This window comes from Oppia nitens, unplaced genomic scaffold, assembly GCF_028296485.1.
Source record: "Oppia nitens isolate AA-2021 unplaced genomic scaffold, nextdenovo-longstitch-racon4-pilon3 scaffold12_pilon_pilon_pilon, whole genome shotgun sequence".
NCBI lineage: Eukaryota > Metazoa > Arthropoda > Arachnida > Sarcoptiformes > Oppiidae > Oppia > Oppia nitens.
In genome coordinates this window covers 2,199,231-2,221,773 of record NW_026533191.1, presented here as the reverse complement: position 1 = coordinate 2,221,773, position 22,543 = coordinate 2,199,231, and the positions used below count along the sequence as shown (strand labels likewise).

Below are 22,543 nucleotides of genomic sequence, written 5' to 3'. Positions count from 1 at the left end.
AATGAAAACCAGAAAATAAAATGAGTGAAAATAAAACTTTGGTCACAAATATAAATATATATTTAAGGATAACTCTCTCTTTATAAATATATCAATATTATAAATATTTATATATATATATATATATATATATATATATATATATATATATATATATATATATATATATATATATATATATATATATATATATATATATGATAATCGGTATATATATATATATTGTGTGCTTTATATGTTATTATTAGATGTGCTAAAAAAAAATATAATCTAATAATAAATATATTGAATAGTTTTGTCACCCAAACAAAAAAAACAATATATAAATATATATATACGTAGTTATATATCGGGTGCCGATCTGGTATCGCTGGTGGGGGGCGCACTGGTTGGGTTGGAAGGGCGGGCATCAAGTGGTCACAACACGTTATGAGATGATATTGGTTACAGCATGTTTGATGATGAAGGACAGGTAGTTTTATTATTATTATTATTATTTACTCGCGTCGGATCCGTTTGCTTGTGCGCGACAGTGTTGTGGTAGTTGTGGCCACAAAATCAAACTCCGGTCCACCCATTAAACTGCCTTTGAATGTGGCTTTAAATTATAATTTTAAGAAAAAAATAATTAATAATTTTTGCTATAATTAAAGTAATCAACTAAATAACAAAACACTACTAACCTGAATGTCGGTATCGTTTTTTAGTGTCCACCTGCGACTGGGCGGTCAACTGTAACTGTATGGCCGATGTATTCAATTTGTCGGCCAACAGCAGGTGCTTGAGTCCGGCAAACTTGTGACTCGTCAACGTTACCAATGTCTTCTCGTAGTGATGACCACCACCACTGGTGACGGTATGTGTTGTACTACCAGTTTTCACTGATGGCTTATCCTCTTTGGCTACGGTTTTCTGGCTGCTATCAGTCGACACCTGTTTTGACGGTTCCGTTACTTTAACAGCCGGTTCTGTTGTTGTCGCTGCTGTTGCCGGTGTTGTAGTTGCAGTCGTCGTTGTCGACGATTCACTGTTTTCGGTACTACTGGTCGGTGCCGAAGCCGTTCCCGACGGCGGTGTATTTGTAAAAGCATTTTCTATGTCCTGACCCAATAGAAATCGGGGGTTCAGTATGTTTTCACTGCAGGCGGCGGCCAACGCAGCTATAGTCGGATTGGGTTCGCCGGTGGCGTCCATGTCTTTGACCAGTGATTTGATGAGTTCCGACTCCGATTGACTGTTAAACAAACAAAAGTTAATAAAACTATAATATAACACAACATAAGGTATGTCCTAAAAACAGACAACTAACTGACCCTAAACTTGCATCCGATTGGATATCACTTTCATCGATGTCTACCAGTCGTCCAGACTGTTGGCTATCATCGACAGAACCGTTTCGTTTAAGACTTGTCTGTTGTTTACTATTGTTGTTGTTAGCAGTAGTAGTAGTATCACATGATTTTGTTGTTGTTGTCGTCACCGCCGCCGCCGAAGTTGTCGTCGTCGTCGTCGACGATACGTTGCTTTCATCTCTTATTTGTTGTTTTGTAGATTGTTTAGTGACATCCCTGTCCATCACATCATTGTCGTCATCGTCATCGTTGTCATCATCACTATCGCTGTCCACTCTATCGTCGTTTTCCGGTTTATCATCGGCTTTGATATCGACTTTCGATCGTATATAATGGGGAAACTTGGATATAGTTGCCACCAGTGGCTTAGCCCAACCGATATGCAGTACCGGTGTCGATGAACCCTCTTCCCAGCCGCACAGGCCGTCATAGAAGCGCAGTAACGATGCAAAACATTCGGGATCCTGGAGTAGCGGACGGGCCGACATTCCCGACGGCTCCAGACCGCCGGCCGACACTACACGAACCATATGTGGGATCAGTTCGTTGGCTATTTCCAGAAACTCTTTGTAGATCTCTTCGTCATCTCGGGTATAGTTGTATTGTTTGACTACTTGTGCGGCTATTGAAAGAAAACAAGTAAACAGTTGTCATTAACAAAAAACTACCGGTGCTATCAAACAAAGAAACAAACAACGCATACCATCAGCCCATGATTTGAGAGCCTCCTTAAAGCGGCCATTTCTGTAGAGATAACCGGCCAGATAGGTGTACGGATAGACATGATGATCGGCATAGACTCGTTTGGCCACTTGTATGGCCTCGTAGAACAGTTCGACGGGCGACTTGCGCGGTGTCAGCGATGGACAAATATCTTCCAGATCACCTAGATTACCGATGGCCATCGGATAGGTGGCCAAATGGCCGTAATCGTACAGACACCATAGCAACTCCTTCTGTAAAATGGCCAACTCTTCCGATTCGTTGGTAGCATTGATCGACGGATTCATTGCCGATACCAGTGCAGCAATTGTCATATAACGGGAACAGACAATCCTGTGGCCGTTCAAATACAGCCACGAATCGGTATTGGTGGCCACTGGTTGGCCGCGTTTATCTTCGTTACCTTTACCGTGCCAGGTAACCTCGCATGTTTCGCCGTCGGGACCGAATATAACCCATGCGTGATCCTCCGATAAGGCCAACTGTACGTCATCGAGACCCAGTACCTGACAGGCAGCTACTACAGCGTAGGCTACACCGAAACAATCGAGTTTGTTGCCGGTCAGGTAGGAGTAGATAGTTTGCAGATGAGCCCTGTCCTTATAGTATGTACGCGACAAGTGTGACCATATGACGTCCGATATTTTTTTAATCAAATCTCTGGTCGTCCGTTTCGGGTATAGAGACAGATCTACCGATCCTTTTTAATTGATTGGTTGGGATAACAGAGAAAAATTTTTAATTTAATTTTTTTAATTTTAATTAATTTTAATTAGTTAATTGAAAAAAATAAATAAAATTATTAAAACTACTATAATATTATAATATATTTTAGTAATCAATCAATTTTTTTAATTATTATTATTATTTGTTTAATTCAATAAAAATGTTTTTTTTAATAATGTATAGTATTGTATATACAGTACATTATTGTACAGTATATTATTGATTTAAAATATTATTTTTCAAAAAAAATAATAATAAAAATAATAATTAAGTGAATGTAATAAAAAATAAATAAATAATAAAAATGCTTTTATAATGAAATGTTTATACAATAGTTTTATATTGTAGTGTTAATAATTAAGTGTAAAATATTTTGTAATATTTATTTTATTATATTTTCAACAGCAAAATAAATAAATTTATAATAAATTTTAATTTATTTTATATATAAATATATATATATATATATATATATATATATATATACAGTATATTTATGTACTGTATTTTAAACTAAATATATACAGTAATTTATATACTTAATTAATTATTATTAATTTATAACTTTATAATATTTTTCGTATTAATTTTATTGCCTTATTTTATTTTTGTAAAATATTTTTTAATAATTAAATGCTATTTGCCTTAAAAATATTATATTTGTATATTAAAAATAAAATTAATTAAATCTCTCTCTCTCTCTCTCTGTATTTATTTATTAATAAATTATAATTAAATTGTATAAAGTTTTGCAATATATATTATTAGTACAGTATATTAAATGATATATAAAATATTTCATAATAAGATAGTTATTACTAATAGTACTGTATATACAGTATAAAAATTATTCATGAAAATTAGCTGATAATAAAATTATTTCATGTAAAACTAAAATTACAATATCATATATGATATAAAATAATATATTAAAAAAATAAAATATTAATCAAATGATTTCATATTATTATTATTAATATAAAGTCATTAAAAATATAGTACATAACAGAAAATTATTAAATAAAATGTTATAAAAAAAGGATTTCAACTATAAATAAATATATGATATAGAAATAAAAAATATTTTATTTTAAAAAAATATATTATACTCTATATAAATGTGATATAATTTATTAAATGATTAATTTATAATTTTAAGTGTTTCTTTCACACATATGTTTTTATATAATACATAATAATAAGTTTTTTTTGAAATTAATTATTTTACTATTTTAACACAATTTTTTGTGTTATTAATAGTGTATGTATATATATATATATATATATATATATAGTTATTTTTATATTATTATTATTATTATTATTTGTTGGCTAATAAAACACATTTTTCAAGTGAGATAACACATATATATACAGTATATGATAACATAAACCCTTTAATTACTTTTAAGTAATACAATGCCATATAATGCAATATAATTATTTAAGTGATAAAAAAATAAAGCGATAATATTTAGTTAAAAAATATAATAATAATAATAATGAACTGAAAATAATTTTAATAGTAATGTAAAAAATATTTCTTTTTAAATATAAGATTATAAAAAATACTTATTATTATTATTATTATTATTCCTATTATAATATAACTCTTTTATTGATATAGAAATATTTAATTAGAAATATATAAAACCATAAAATTGTATTTTTGTGATAATAATAAAAAAAACTATGAAATCCAATTTCAGAGCCAAAATAATATTAAAAAAACTAAAAAAAAATAATTTGAAAATTTTGTTGTTGTTGGCAATCACTTGTCAAATATTTTTTTTTTAAATATTTTATTTCAAATATTTTAATTAAACTCATTTTTTTCTTAATACATATTTTAATATATATGTATATTAATATTATAAATGAATTAAAAATATATATAGCATCTATTCATATATGAATTAATTGATGTCAAATGTTTTTTTTTATGTACAAACAAAACAAAAAATTATTACATAAATATTATAATTATATATATTATATGAATAGATGCCAAACATAAGTGTAACCTAATTTGTGTGTTTCAATAGTGCACACCATTTAAACATATAAAAAAAATAATTAAACAATTTTATATATATATTATATTAACTGTGTGTAACTAATTAATTATATTTATAAGAAATTTTTTTAACAACAAAATATAAATATTATTACATATTTATAACCCATAAATTAAATATTAATAATAATTTAATTTTAACATGTAATCTAATATAGCGCTACATTATTTATTATTTAAGATAAAATTTATTATAATAATTTTTAACATTAATTATTTTTTTTAGTTATATCTATAATTTTATAAATTTTAATATAGCTGTAATATTACAATAAATAAATATTATAAAAATAACTCAGCAATTGATAAAATTTTATCAACAAAAATAAAATAATATATAAATAATTTGATTAAATATAATAAAAAAATATTATCTAATCATTAAAATCCTTTTTTACGACATCACTATAACTTTACTTAAACTTATTATTTTATTTCTAGTTTAAAATAAAACAATTTCTATATATTTATAAAACAAAAAATATAATTATCTGTATATAAATATTTATCAATTTTTTTTAATATAAATATATAAATTAAATATTGTTTACTACTATAGTGTGTCTAATATACAGTTATTTTTTATTTTTTTAGGAAAAAATCAAATGTCATTTGAAATATAAATATAAAATAAAAAAATTCAATACAAGTTTTTCAACAATTATTATTTGAATTACGCAAAACAATAAAACTATTTTATTTTATTTGTTAAAAAATATTTTCTATAAAAATTTATATTTAATATGAAATCTACAATAATATACATGTAATATACAACAGTATATTATATATATATATATATATATACAACTAAAATGACAGTCGCGTTAACACAAATATGACTAAAATATTTATTTTAAATAATTTATTTTGACGTCAATTAATACGAAATAATATACTGTATATTTAAAGTTAAGATATAGAAATATAAATTATTTTTCATTGAAAAAAATTTACATAAAATAATGACATTTAAATATTTAACTTTTAATTATAAAAATATAGTTTTCATTAGTGTATAAGTATTTTTAAAAATAAATTATTAAATAATTGATATATAAGTATAAATTTAAACAAAAATAATTATTTAAATATTTACTTATTTTAATACTGTTATTATTAATTTATTTAATTTTTATTTTAATTGCTAAAATAATTGCATACAATTTTTATATATTATTTTAACAATTCAAGTATAAACTATTATTAAAAAAATATCAATATTTAAATAATATTGTTGATAATAATAATAATAATAATAGAATTATTAATAATATAAATAATAATAAAATGCTATTTAATTATCTATAAAAATAAAAACAGGTTATGAAATATATATATTAAAAAAAACATTTTCTAATAATCAATAGCTTATGAAATAAATATAAAAATTTATTTGATTTAAGTACATGTAAATGTAAAATATAAAGTAAATATAGCAATAAAATTTAATTTATTTAATATATTGAATGATAATAATAATAATAATAATATGTACAAAAATTTTACATATGTACTGTATTGATAAAAAATAAAAAACTAAATATTGAATTATTTATTAATAAATAACAAAAATATTGAACTTTAAATTCAATATATATAATAAATTATATTTAATAATAAACATATTTTTTTATATATAAATAATACCGATATAATAATTTCATAATGTTTTCAATCAAAAAAAAATATTATTAGTATTTTTCTTAGTTTATGTATATATTATATATATATTTAAAAAAAACTAAATACCAGTATATTTATTGCTTACATAAACAACAAAAATAACCATTTATTAGACTATATATATATATTTATTGTATAAATAACTTGTTTTTATATATAGATTGTTTTTAACAACAAAAAATATTAATAATAATAATAATAGTAAAAATATGTAAAATATATAAAGTAAAAATCTAAATAATGTTAATTTTATTTATACTTAATAGCTATTTAGTTTGAATAAATAAAAAATATTTTTTTTTATTTATATATATTTTTTGTCAACAAAATTTAACTTAAAATTATTTTGTTATTCAATTTTAATAAAATATATTTTTATGCTATTTATATATGATTAATGTCTACACTATATAAAAGTTTTAATAATTATTTACACACAAAAAAAATCAATTTTTTTATATTTAAACAGAATGTATTAAATCAATATTTTTTATTTAATCATTTTTTTCTATTAAATCATGTTTAGTTTATATATATTTTTTATATAATGTTTTAATTGATTAATATTTATTAGAATAGCCCCTAAAAWTTTTTTTTTTTTAAATCAAATTATTAATTAATATTTAAATCAGATTACTAAATTATAGCAAATATATTATATACTGTATTAATAGCTTATATTGTATTTGTTATTATACTATATGTATATATATTGTATAACTATTTAATTAATTAGATGATAATCTCTCTCTCTCTCTCTCTCTCTCTCTCTCTCTCTTTCAATAATCCTCTTTATAATAAATAGAGTACAATATAAATGCTATACATATTATATATACTGTATCTTATTATATATATATATATATATATATATATATATATATATGCTTATAATTATATATATAAACAATATAGCCCAAAAAATGTTAGTGCGCATAATAATTTTTTATATAACTTTTTTCTATATATACAATATATATACAGTATAAAAAATAAATTTATATATATATTATTAAAGTAATGTTTTTACACTAATGTCAAATATTTATTGTATAGCATAGGATATATAAATATATACATATATATATATATTAATTAATTAATTTTGTTAGTATAATAGAAAACATATACTATATATAAATTAATAAAATAATAATTTTTATATCATCTACATATCACATGATATTGTTTTCTAAATTAATATCAATAATAATACAGTAATAATGATGATAATTATTGCACTACTATATCGCTAACATACATATATATATATTCAATAAAAATAATTGGATGCCAACTATAAATTTAATTTAGTAGTTAATTAATTTTTATATGGAAAAAATATAAACATCAATTAGATAATTATTTAATTATGTAAAAAAATAATAATAATAATTAAGCTAGCTAAAATCAATTAATCTATTTCAATAAGCATTGACTTTTTATAGAGTACATATAGTTAAATTTTACTGTTATTATAAGTACTGTATATAGAGTATATATATATATTATATTATATATATACTGTATATACAGTAAAACACAGTTAAATGTGAAAAAATGTTGTCAACAGATCGATACATACACAACACAGTCATGTAATGTCATTTTATTTAAATAAATATCTATATAGTGTTGTGTATGTATGTATGTATTTGTGTGTATGTATGTATGTATGTATGTATGTATGTATGTATGTATGTATGTATGTATGTATGTATGTATGTATGTATGTATGTGTGTGTGTATGTATGTATGTATGTATGTATGTATGTGTGTGTGTGTGTTGTATGGCTAGTCTATGGTAGGTAACGGTATATACAAGCGCGCGATCGCGCTGTTGGTTTGATTAGGTTTTTTCTAAGTATATATATAAATAAAAAATATATTTATATAATAAATAATGGATATTATATTTTTTACTACTATATTACTACTAATATATTTTTCATATCCAAGGTTAACACACACACACACAAGTAATATAAACACAATATACTGTTATAAACAAATTTATAGCCAAAAAAAATTGATCCGTAAAACTCTGTACACACACACATACATACATACATACACACACATACATACATACACACACACACATACATACATACATACACATACATACATACACACACATACATACACACACACTCTGTGCCCATAAATAGATTTATTTCATTATAAACTATATATATATATATATATACGGTATATAACTGTATATATATTTTGCATATTTTTATTTTTGTTATTTATTGTTGTGTTGTTGTTATTTCTTGGAAAATATTAATATATTTTAAACAACAAATATAAATAATATTATATAAACTAATAATAATAATAATAATAATAATAATAATTTTTATATCAATTTATTTAATGATAAAGTTTTTATTTTTTTTAGTAAACAAATTACGATATTATATTTAATAATATGAAAAAATATTACTTTTAGTCAACAATAATATTATATAAACAATTTAATAGAAAATTGTTTTTTTTTTATTTTTTATTATTATAGTTTTCATCATTATTAGCAATATTATTTCAAAATATAATAATATTATTATTATTATTATTATTATATTTTATTATCTATATAATAATAATAAAAAACCTTACTACCAATTTTATTTTATAATATAATAATAAATAAAATAAATAATGTCATTTATCACTTTAATTAAATTAAATTAAAAACATTATTGAAATAACAATTTTCAGTAATATATATATATATATATATTCATACAATAATAGTCTAGTAAAACAATTACTGTAAATTATTTTCAATAGTATAATAAATGTTGTTTTAAAAAAAATATTATTTAAATAACAAATAAATATATAAATGTTAAGCGACAATAACACACACACACACACACACATATATATATATATATATATATAACCTTATATATATATACACACATACATACATACATACATATTATAACACCGTTATATGTTATGTGTAGGCGGTTTGCAATAAATTTTTATTTTATTTTTTATTATTTGTTAAGATTATTTTCATTATTAATATAGTCAATTTTGGAAATAAATTTATATATATATAATAGTATATAAAAACAATAACAAAATTAATTATAAATTTTTTTATGTTTTCTTTTATTATTAATCTATTTTTATTACAATATCTACACAGTATTACCACCTAATACTAGTATATATTAATACTGTATATATAAAGACTACTAGTATTATAATTGACTACTAGTTTTGATTAATTTTTAGTAAAAATATTTTACTACTATTACAGTATAACTAGATTAGTGTATACACATGAATGCCTTTTTATTATTATGTCGACAAAAAATAAAAATAAATAAAATCAAAGTAAAAAATCAAAATAAAATGTATTATTAATACCAAAATAATAATAATAATAATAATAATAATAATAATAATAATAATAATAATAATAATAATAATAATAAGATATATAAAATATATAAAATACTATACATTAAAAAAATATACGGAAATATTTGTACACATTTATAACGGGAAATTAGTAAACAAATAAAAAACAATTATTGTTATATACTATATATATATATATATTAATATTAAATAAATCTCAATAACAGTACATATCCTAAATTATAATAATAATTATTATTATTTACTTTATATTATTATTATAATAATACTGTAGTTACAGTATTACAAACTTTTTTTTCCCATAAGACTATTAACCATATCATATATACATCAACAACAACAAAAAATGATTCATAATCAACATCATTATAGCTATAAAAATTTTTTTTGATATAATTAATAATAATAATTCATTATAACTAATAGACTACTAAATTTACTACTAATATGAACAACAATTTTTATATACAGATATATAGATTTCATTATTATTATTATTATTATTACACTGTATTATACATATAGTTATAGAAAAGTTAGCAGAAAACACATGATAATGACATTTCATTACAGATTTACTGTACAATACAATACAGTATTGACAATATTTTTATCTCTCTCTCTCTCTCTCTCTCTCTAACTATCTATCTATCTATCTATCAATCTCTCAGATATATACTTACCCACTAACCCACTCACCAACAAAAAAAAACATACGATTGACGTCAAACAATATAGCAAATATCTAATCGCATAAAAATACAGATAATAATAATAATAATAGACATCAATAAAACATTTAGATAAATATAATAAATATATATATACTAACTAACTAACATATATTAAATACAATTTAATAATACGAAAAAATAATGTTATAAAATAATAATACAATTTTCTCCCATCAAAACAAACAACAACACAATAACGACACTTATAATGATAAACAACTACAACATATATACCAACAAAATAAAAACATTATGAATATATTACTGTATAAATAAAACAATCACTTGAGTGCTACTTTATATTATATATATATATATATATATATATAATTATCTTATAAATACTATATATATACAGTATAAATATATATAAACATTATTTTTATGTGAAGTTGTTTTTTATATATTAAAATAACAAAAGAATTTTTTTAGATGAGAAAAATAAAAACAACAAAAACAATAAAAATTTTTGTCAAATATTTTTTAATTTTGTACTTAAAGTTTGCTAATAAATAACAATAAATAATATATATTTTTTTAAACTAACAAATTTTTATTACAATGTACTTAATATGTGTGTGTATATTTAATAGATTAAAATTAATCTAAATTTATATAATAATTTTTTTTAAAGATAAACAAAAAACAAAAATTATAAAATTAGATTTTATTGATCGACACACAAAAAAAAATAAAATAAAAAGTTTTTTATATAGTAATTGAAACAAAACTCTTATAATATATATATTTATTTTTATTCACAAACATTTTTATTTACTGTATATATAAATTAAAAAAACAAAAATTCTGGCAATACTTTCAAAAAACAAAAAAAACACTTAAAAAATAGACCCAAAATATATAAAAGGGCCTTACATTAATCTCGCACACGCGGTTTTTGCTATAATTCTTAAACGGAGTGAGATATATTAATTTTGTAAAAAGAGTATTAAAAAGTGATTTACGCGTGATATTATAAAATATTTAATTTTTAATTTTGATTACGTGATCATATTTATTCTTGGATCTTTGCAAACCACTATATCACAACCTAAACTATAAATGCTAGAATAAAATTTCAATAGTAAGTTTGTAATGCCTAATCTGGAAATTTATAGGAAGAAAAAATTTTTAAAATTGGTTGCAGAATAAATTTTTTATGGCTTTTCAAACTTGTGGAAAAACACATTATATAAAATAGTCGAAAATAAAATGACGTTATTTATCGACAGTAGACACTTATTAGATAGAGATTTTAATATTATTGCTTATTCTAAAAACAAAATTTTTTTATGTCAAATATTTTTTTAGATAATCAAATTTAATTAAAAATTGCATTATCGAAATATAATGTTGTTTTTTATTGTAATTTAATTATCTAAAAAAATATTTAACATAAAAAAATTTTGTTTTCAGAATAAGCAATAGTATTAATATCTCTATCTAATAAGTGTCTACTGTCCATAAATAACGTCATTTTATTTTCCACAATTTTATATAATGTGTTTTTCCACAAGTTTGAAAAGCCATAAAAAATTTATTCTTCGACCAATTTTAAAAATTTTTTCTTCCTATAAATTTCCAGTTTAGGCATTACAAACTTAGTATTGAAATTTTATTTTAGCATTTATAGTTTAGGTTATGACATAGTGGTTTGCAAAGATCCAAGAATAAATATGATCACGTGAGCAAAATTAAAAATTTAATATTTTATAATATCACGTGTAAATCACTTTTTAATACTCTTTTTACAAAATTAATATATCTCACTCCGTTTAAGAATTATAGCAAAAACCGCGTGTGCGAGATTAATGTAAGGCCCTTTTACATATATACAATATATATACTAAAAGTCAAGTCTAGCATCAAATTTATATATATATATAAATAAACAAATAAAACCTATTATTTTGAGAGAAAGTAATAGCAACAAAAAAACTTTAAAAGTTTTCACGACTCGAACCCCAGACATCCCATTAATCATAGTCACAGTTTTTTTTATATAATAATAATAATAATAAATAAATAAAAATTGTTTTAAAAATTTTATCTCAAATATTATAAACTGTATATACAATTATTTATACAATATATAATATATAAATTAATAAGCATTATATACTGAATTTTTAATGTAACAATAATAAAATACTATAATATTTACTGTACGATATACTGTATATAAATGTAATAAATAATTTAATATTTAATATTGAATATATATAATATAAATTATTTACAATGCGCTATCAAATGCTATTATTATTATTATTATTATAACTAGTAGTATAAAAACATCATAATATTTTCTACCTATATATATATAGTAATGTTACCTTGATATATATTATTTATTATATAGTTTATTTATGAAATATATTTATATTTATTTGACCTAAATATTAAAAATATATATCAAATAAATATATAAATAAAAAAAGTAATTTATTTATAATATAAAGAATATTCTTTAATAAAAATATTGCATATATAACAAAAAAATTATGGGCATATAATAGTTTATATAAAACAAAATATTCATAACAACAATGTAGATGTATAGTAAAAATACATTATATATAGTTGTTTTTACTTATTAATTAAATAAACATATGGTGCAATTATTTTTTTTATAATTAATTTATAATCAATAAATTATAGTACTAATACTTTTTCAATATAAATTTATATATAAATATTTATATATATTGATATATGTGTGTGTGTGTGTGTGTGTGTGTTTGCAGTAATCATTATAATTAAAATTGTTGAAAAAAATTTGCTGATCAACAAATATTTAACGCATCAATTAGCAGAAAATGTGGATAATCATAATAATAATAATAATAATAAAATAGTAATAATAATAACAAATAAAATAATAATAATACTTAATATAAATTATATATGTACATTTAGCATAATTTTTTATTTTTTTTGTTTGTTATATTATAATATAAATACCAAAATATATTGTTACTAATACTCATTTATATTATTTGAAATAGTAATATACCTTTCAATTATATAACATTAGTATAGTATATACACTCGTTTAATATAAATTACTACTACTACTAATAATAATAATATAAAACAAAAATCTAATTAAACAAAATAAGCAACAAAAAAAACCTAATAGTAATGTACATAATAATTATTATTAGTATTAGTATATATGTATTAAACAAAACTTTTATATAAACTAAATATACGTCATTATATATATTATGTTATTTAAACCATTAATTTATTAATAGTAGTAATAGTTTTTTTAAAAAATAAAAAATATGTTAATTTAACTGTCAAATACTAATACTAAAAATAATAATAATGTACATGTTTATATTTAGTAAAAATTTTTAGTTAAAATGTTTAATTATGATAATAAAGATAAAAATAACACACACACACTCGCAAACTTTAACATTTTAAAAATAATTATTATTAAAAATATATATTTTCAATTGTGTTATAAAAATAACACACAATTTAAATAATTAAAAAAAAACTATATATATATATATATATATATAAATCAATATCAAATTTACTCGCCCACACACATTATAAACATTAAATTATAATTAATATTTATTTCAATCATTATTTCATCCAAACAGTTAATCATTGGTCAATATAAAATTTATATATATAATAAATAAATTATTTATTATATAAATTTTTCAATACAACAAAACATAGTAAACATGTTTATGTGTTTTAATAATATATAACTATAAATATATATATATACTGTATTTATGTATAGTTAGCTATAAATATTCTTTACTAAAAATAAATAAAAACATTTTAGTTTATCAATAATTAGACTCTAATCACAATTCACATACAAAGTAGAGTACAGTTATTATCTATTTTAATAATAATAATAATAAACTAGTGACGAGAAAAATAAAATAGATGAAAAAAAACTAAATCTATTATAAACTAAAATGTGTAGGTTTTTAGATAGATATACATATATACAGTATATATTGTTATGAAATGTGTATGAATTTGATAAACAAAGATAGTGATAGAGAGAGAGAGAGAGAGAGAGAGAGAGAGAGGAATATAACATAACGGTGCGCGACATTTAACTCTTTCTATACTCTCTCTATCTATCTATCTATCTATATCTCATACAATGATAAATATCGATCATAGAGCGCGAAATCGGCTATATATATATATATATATAACTTATTTTTGTCACTATATATATATACATATATATGTAGTATATTCAGTGTATAAGTTAAACATACGGTACTGATTGTATAGTAAATACAGTATATATATATATATATATATATATATATATATATATATATATATATATATATATATATATATATATATATATATATATATTGTGTTTATGTGATCATAATATCGATGAGATTTTTCTATATATATATATATATAGTCAGTCCTATTGGACATGTCATGTAAGGGTTAGTTGGATTAGTTGCAAGTTTTTTTATTTGGGATAAATACGTGTTAGTCTATAGAAATGGTTTCGGGTAGGAGAGTGGGTGAGTATTATAGTGTGGGTGAATGTTGTGGTGAATCCAGTAAGTCATGTATTGATTCATTAAGACCTTCATATTATTTTTTCCCCAATGATTATACATTATATATACAGTGTATATATATATATATATATATAAATAACTTCAAGAATATTCTGGGAAAAACCATAGAAAATAAAACTGAATTTATATTTTTGAAAAATAAATTACTCTTATATTTATACTATTTTTACTATTATTATCATTATATTGTTATTGTAATAAATAATACTTAGAAAATTGTGGTCTATTTTTTTGGGTATATACTATATATGTTATATTTTTTTAACTATTATTATTATTACTATATAAATACTATGAATTATTGTAATATAGAATAATAACAATAATAAATATAATATCATAAATAGACAGTAGATATTCAAATATAAACAAACGTCAAAAATATATTATAATACAACAAATTTTTTTTAAATAAATATTTTAACTATTATTACTGATAATTAATTATTTATATATAAATTAGATTATTTTAATAAATAATTTTTTAAAGTATAAAATATTGATAATAAATAATTTATTCATTGACTTTTTTAGTATATACTGTTTTATATATAAAAATAATTAATTAAATAAATAAAAAAAAATATGATAAATAATATACAATGACGTGAATCTCTGATAATTATTACGCCAACATTGAAAATAAAAAAAATATATATAATATCATAATTAATAATATTAATATCTCACTATTACTGTATTATTATTAGTAGTAGTATTGATACAATATATCCTCTATGGAGTGGGCGTTAGGCTAATAATAATAATATGTAACACTGGGGTAGTCAGCAGTCGACGTTCAATAAACATAATGATTATTATTATTATTATTATTATTATTATTATTATTATTATTATTATTATTACATTATATTATTCCCCTATTGCTATAGATATATAGTTAGATATAGATAACCAAAAATATTATTATTATTACATTACTAACACAGTTTGGTTAGATTTTTTTGTAGGACTGTTTGATCTGGTGGGTGAGGGGGTAGGAGGAGAGGGAAACAGTCAATAAGTAAGTTATGACTATAACTATGAGAGAGAGAGAGAGACCCGGATATGTGTCAAATAATAATAATACAATAATATACTGATTGTTATGATATTTAGTACAATATTTATTTATTTTAATACATAGTGTTATTATATTCAATATTATATTATATAATTGGCTTCACTTCCTATCCCTACCCTATCCCCCCTAAAAAACACACACACATAGTGTAGATAAATGCCTAAATAATTTGTGCCCAACCCAGACATCTGTAAAATATAAAAACACTTAACGGTTTATATTCAATATATTATATATATAAATATTATATCATATATATATATATATATACAGTATATATAGTACATAAACATGTTTTATTATTAGTATAATTTTGTTATTATTATTATTGTATTTATATTTATTTTATTATTATTTTTTATTTTCTATTTTCAAGATAATAATAATAATACTATAAAAAAATAAAGTTTAAAAAAAATAAAAATATGTGGATTACAAATTTAAATAACAAATATTAAATTATATACATATAAATATATAAGTATATAGTTCACCAATTTTTGAATTTATTTATGTATGTATGCATGTGTGTGTGTGTGTGTGTGTGTGTGTGTATGTATGTATGTATGTATGTGTACTGTACTTATTATTATTATTAATGTTTATTTTTAAAATGTGCAAAACTAAAGAAAAATTTAAGAATAAAATTTAAATAAATATATATATATATAATTTATAATACAATTTAATACTAGGACGACATCAATACAGCTTTACATAAATACTATTGTTTATATTTGAATTGTGCTGAAAAATAATTTTTCGTTTTATTTATATAGTATATGTACAATAGTTATAAGTTATAACTGTTGGAAATGTTAATTTACTAAAATTTAGTATTTAAAAGTAATATACAATTGAAATGTAAAAATAATACACAGTATATATATATATATATATATATATATATATATATATACTGTATAAATAAATAATATAATTATACATTAAATGCAATATTTTTTTATATAAGCTAATAATCTGTTACTGATAGTATTTATATTTTTCTAATGTTATTTCAAATGTTATACTTATTTTGATATTACTTAATAAAAAATAATAATAATAATGATTATTATTATTAGCTGAATAGGTATAAAAATAAAGTTTAATCTTTTAAGTCAATAGAGTATTAGTAGTTTAATTAAACAAAAAATAAAAAAGTTTAATCAAAAAATAAATTTATAATTACATTAATTTAATCTTTATACTAAAAAAATAAATAAATATAAAATTACTATTGGATATTATATATATATATATATATATTTTGTTTTTAAAACTAATAACATTGTTAATAATAATAATAATAAATACTGTATATTATTGATAATGATTACATGTGATATTTAACCATTTATACTCTATTACTATTATTATTATTATTATTACTGTATTATTATATATTGCTTATCATATGAATATTTTATGATAGTTTACATTATATAGATTTCCACATAATTAGATATATAAAAATAATATAAATACAGTATATATATATATATATATATACATGTACTTAAATATATATATATATATATATTATCTAAACATTTATTATAATAATAATAATAATTATTATTATCATTATCATTATAGCATATGGAATAATTATTTATTCCTAGAATTGATGACTAAAAAATTAACTTTAATTTTTTATTTTATAAGCAAAAAAATTATATATAAAAATTAAATAAATAGAGAAAACCAGGGACAGTTAGTTATATTTAGCTCAGGGAGCTCTCTAGGCTCAGTGATCTCAGGGAGTACAGGAGGTATTACTAAAAAAAATTTTTTAAAAAAAACTTATGTAGCTAAAAAACAATATTGTATCAATAAGATATTATATCATATATAATTAATATAAAACAAATAATTAATAATATAGTAAATATGATAATTAAATAATATATATAACAAAAATATTGACAACAAATATACAGTATATATAATATATATATACAATGTTGTTAAAAATCAATAATTATCTTATATATAGTTTAGTTAGCGTACAGTGGCTCTGGAAATTTCCATTTATAATATATATATAAAAAAAAACTCTGGAAATTTCCACTACTAGTTACAGTATAGCTAGAATTTCATCGGATACACAACATTGATTTTTAAACCACTCCCCCTAACCCATCACCCCCTCCCCCCCAGTGAAAAACAAAACAAGCAATAAACTGTTTTTTTTTCAAACAACAAATACCATTGATTTTAAAATTCAATGACACATTCAACCGGAATTTTTAGTTTTCTTATATATATATATTAGTTAGAAAAAAGGGGTAATCAACTCATGGAGAGGGGGTTTAGTAGGAGGGGGTAAAGGGTATTGTTTTCTTAAGGGGGTAATAGTCTCTCTCTCTCATGTCATCTATTTTTGGCAATAAAATGTGCAATAATTTCTCAGATATATTATAGTTAGTTGAAAGAAAGAGAGAGAGAGAGAGAGAGAGAGAGAGAGAGAGAGAGAGAGAGAGAGAGAGAGAGAGTCGTCCGACAAAAATAAGTTATTGTAATAAAATTGACAATTTTTTAACAACAAAAAAATAATAATAATAATAGTTACTATAAATAAATATATATATATACAGTATAATATTATATTACAATTTTTAAAAACCAATGGTATCCATAAATAAATAAATCAATAAATTTTTTCCAATAATTAATATAATTATTAGTATTATTACTAATATTTGATAAATAATGATTTTGAAATTAATTTTTTAAATAATAAATAAACAACAAAACAAAAAATACAATCTTAATTAAAAAGTTTCTACAATATATAAAATTATACTGCATTTGTTACCAATGTATTATACAAATATTTAATTACTATTGATGTAATTAATTTGATTTGTTTTGTATGTATGTGTGTGTGTTTGTGTTTGTATATACTATATGGTTGTAAATGTATATTTTGAACATATGTATCTATAAATTAAATTACAAAATATATATTTATACTATATATTACCAGATTTATAATAATCATTTATTTATATTAAAAAAAATTTTTTTTAATTGTAATAAAAATAATAACTATAAATGATATATAATAATAATAATATAATAAACTCTAAACATGAAATAAATTTCTATTTTTTTAATTAATAATAATAATAAGTTTAGATAAAATTAAAAACACCATATGGTTTTGATAGCTATTTAAAAGAAACATTACTTAAATAATAATTATTATTATTATATGAACTTTTTAGTTTTGTAGTGTTTATAAATTTATCATTAATAGTATTAATAGTAGTAGTAATTACATAACAAATTCACACACATATATATATATATTTGTAAAGTACTGGAAAAATATAGTTTATTATATATTTTTTATAAAAAATAATAACACATAATAGTTGTTAAGTAAACGAAAATAACTAATTATTTATATAATATAATGATGTAAATGTATTGTAATATATAATAATAATAACAACAATTAAATAAAACAACAAAAAACTTTTTTGCCGTAATATTTATCGCTTTTGTAACAAAAATTTATTAATTATTATTATTATTTAATATAAAAGTAATATTAAATTATAACTAAATCAATAATAATTTCCATTAAATATAAATAAAATAGGTTTATAATAACTATCAATAGATTAGCTTAAAAACTAGCAAGCTGATTAATAATATATACTATATATATATATAGAGAGAGAGAGAGATTAACATTACCCCCTCCCCCACCCCTAATACTAATCACTAATCCATCAATGAGATTATCTAAAATCCGATAAAACTATAATAATACTAATACTAAATATTTTATTAATTAAATTATGTTTTTAAAAATCAATTGAAAAACATGGTATCAATCAATGACAGCAACAAAAAAATATTAGTACTACTAATTAAATAATTAGTAATTATTCTGTAATAATAATACAACTATACAACTAATTATATAACATTTTTTTCGCCATTGATTATTGTATACACACAGTGACTGTACAAATGATAATGATTTACTGTAATAAATATAAATTATTTTTTATATATAATAATTAATTAATTAATAAGTGGGTTGACCTCAAATCAGTGGATACACACACACACACAGTATATATACGGGTTGTTAGTTATCATTACGATTATTGTTGTTGTTGTGTGGGACAGACATAAACCAGACAACCCCAGACATATGTATGTATATGTGGGGGAGGAGGGGAGGGAAACACACATAAACCGTTAATAACAGTTAATAACATAACAACAATAATAATAACAACACGCTATATCCCATATATATTATATATCATATATATATATATTGTTTGTATATGTATTTAGAGTAAACTATATATGTATAATATATCGCACACAACATATGTATAAATACTATATAATATATGATTTACAGTATTATACTTTATATATACACACATACTGTACGGTACATAACGACAACAATAACAAAATAATAATAATTTTTTATTATTATTATTATTATTGAATTCAATGTCAATGACAACTATAACTATGATATATCGTATATAATACACACTCATTGAACATTATATGTGTTTGTAATTAATTTAAATGCACTTATAATTTAATCATATATTATTAATAGTTATTTATTATTATTATTTTTTTGGTACAATAGTAATACATGTATTAATAAATATAAATTAATTTTTTTTTTAAATAAATATTTGTTATGTATTTATTTAACTTTTAAAATATTTAAATAATTAATTTTTTTTTAAAGTGAAATCATTTATATATTTAGGTATATATCAAATGATATGATCAATCAATAGATAGGATATCATAAAATAAACGGTAATTTTTGGGCGGGAATGGTATGTCATAGCAAAAAACATATCATAACTAACCTTTAATTTGTGTAACAAACTTATGGTGCAACGCGTCGACCATTGGCCACGTAATATGCGGTATGGGTATACTGGCCGCCGATACGTGTCCAGAACCGCCGCCGCCGAAACCAATCGGTGAAACACCGTACGGATCGTCCGCATGCTTAATACGTCCGTCACTGTCCATTAGGTCATCGTCGTCGCCGCCGACGCCGCCGCCGCCAATCGGGTCACGATTACAGGTTAGTCCGGCTTCAATCAGTCCGGTCACTAGTGACAACTGTGCCAAATTTGGCCGACGATCGGGTCTCAGTTGTGACCGAAATAGTTCGCACACATCGCCGACGGTCTTCAATGGAAACAGTCGTCTAGTGTTACGCGCGCTACTCATGTCTGCCATTAATACCAGTACTACTAATAATAGTCAATGGGTTTAGTAGTAGTAGTAGTAGTCATATGTAATGTCATATATAATATAAACGTGTAAATGACTGTCCCTTTTGGTGGGCAAACAAATAAAACACAAAAAAAAAGTTGTATTGAAATTAATTATTATTATTATTATTATTAGTTAACACTTTTATTAATTAGTTTTTTTCAGGCAATTAGTTTTGAGATACAACTAAAAACATAACAGTCATAATAATCACTTAAAAATAATATTTATTAATATTCATACAAAACAATGTATTGATGACTGAATGACTGTCAACTATACTATACTTTATATATCATATATACTGTATTAGCGACACAACAGCGTTGACACAACAATAACATCACATAATAATAATAAAAACATTGTGTGTGTGTGTGTGTGTGTCTATGTATATGTGCAATGTTTGGTTAGATTTATCCAACGTTTCTCTACTGCTGCTGCTATTGACTGCCTGCAAACTACCAGTGCTTTTCCACTCTCTCACACACACACTCACCCAATAATGTCTATGCAATAGCTGTTAGTACAGTATGTATGTGTGTGTATGTATGTGTGTATGTATGTGTGTATGTATGTGTGTATGTATGTATGTATRTGTGTGTGTATGTATGTGTGTGTATGTATGTGTGTGTATGTATGTGTGTGTATGTATGTGTGTGTATGTATGTATGTATGTATGTATATATATGTGTGTGTGTATTGTCTATACAACTCTCTCGTATACTATTACAGTGTGTGTGTGTGTGTGTGTATACGTGTGATATCATAGACCGTCCCGTCCAATGATATACCTTTCCCACTGTTTTTATTCAATAATCATAAGCGCCGCACACACACACTGACTGACTGCTTGTTTG

At 21.2% G+C, this 22,543-nt stretch overlaps 1 protein-coding gene across 1 annotated transcript; it reads right to left on the bottom strand.

Moving 5' to 3' along the window:
- Positions 1 to 324: 324 nt before the first annotated feature.
- On the bottom strand, positions 325 to 22,181 carry LOC128956044 (menin-like). The gene is made up of 6 exons (XM_054301727.1): positions 21,927 to 22,181; positions 21,266 to 21,744; positions 2,056 to 2,775; positions 1,314 to 1,974; positions 684 to 1,234; positions 325 to 598 (listed from the first exon to the last, which is right to left on the bottom strand). The coding sequence occupies exons 2-6, from the start codon at positions 21,645 to 21,647 to the stop codon at positions 498 to 500; spliced, it is 2,415 nt and encodes an 804-aa protein (XP_054157702.1). The 5' UTR covers positions 21,648 to 21,744; positions 21,927 to 22,181; the 3' UTR covers positions 325 to 497.
- Between the last annotated feature and the right edge of the window lie 362 nt (positions 22,182 to 22,543).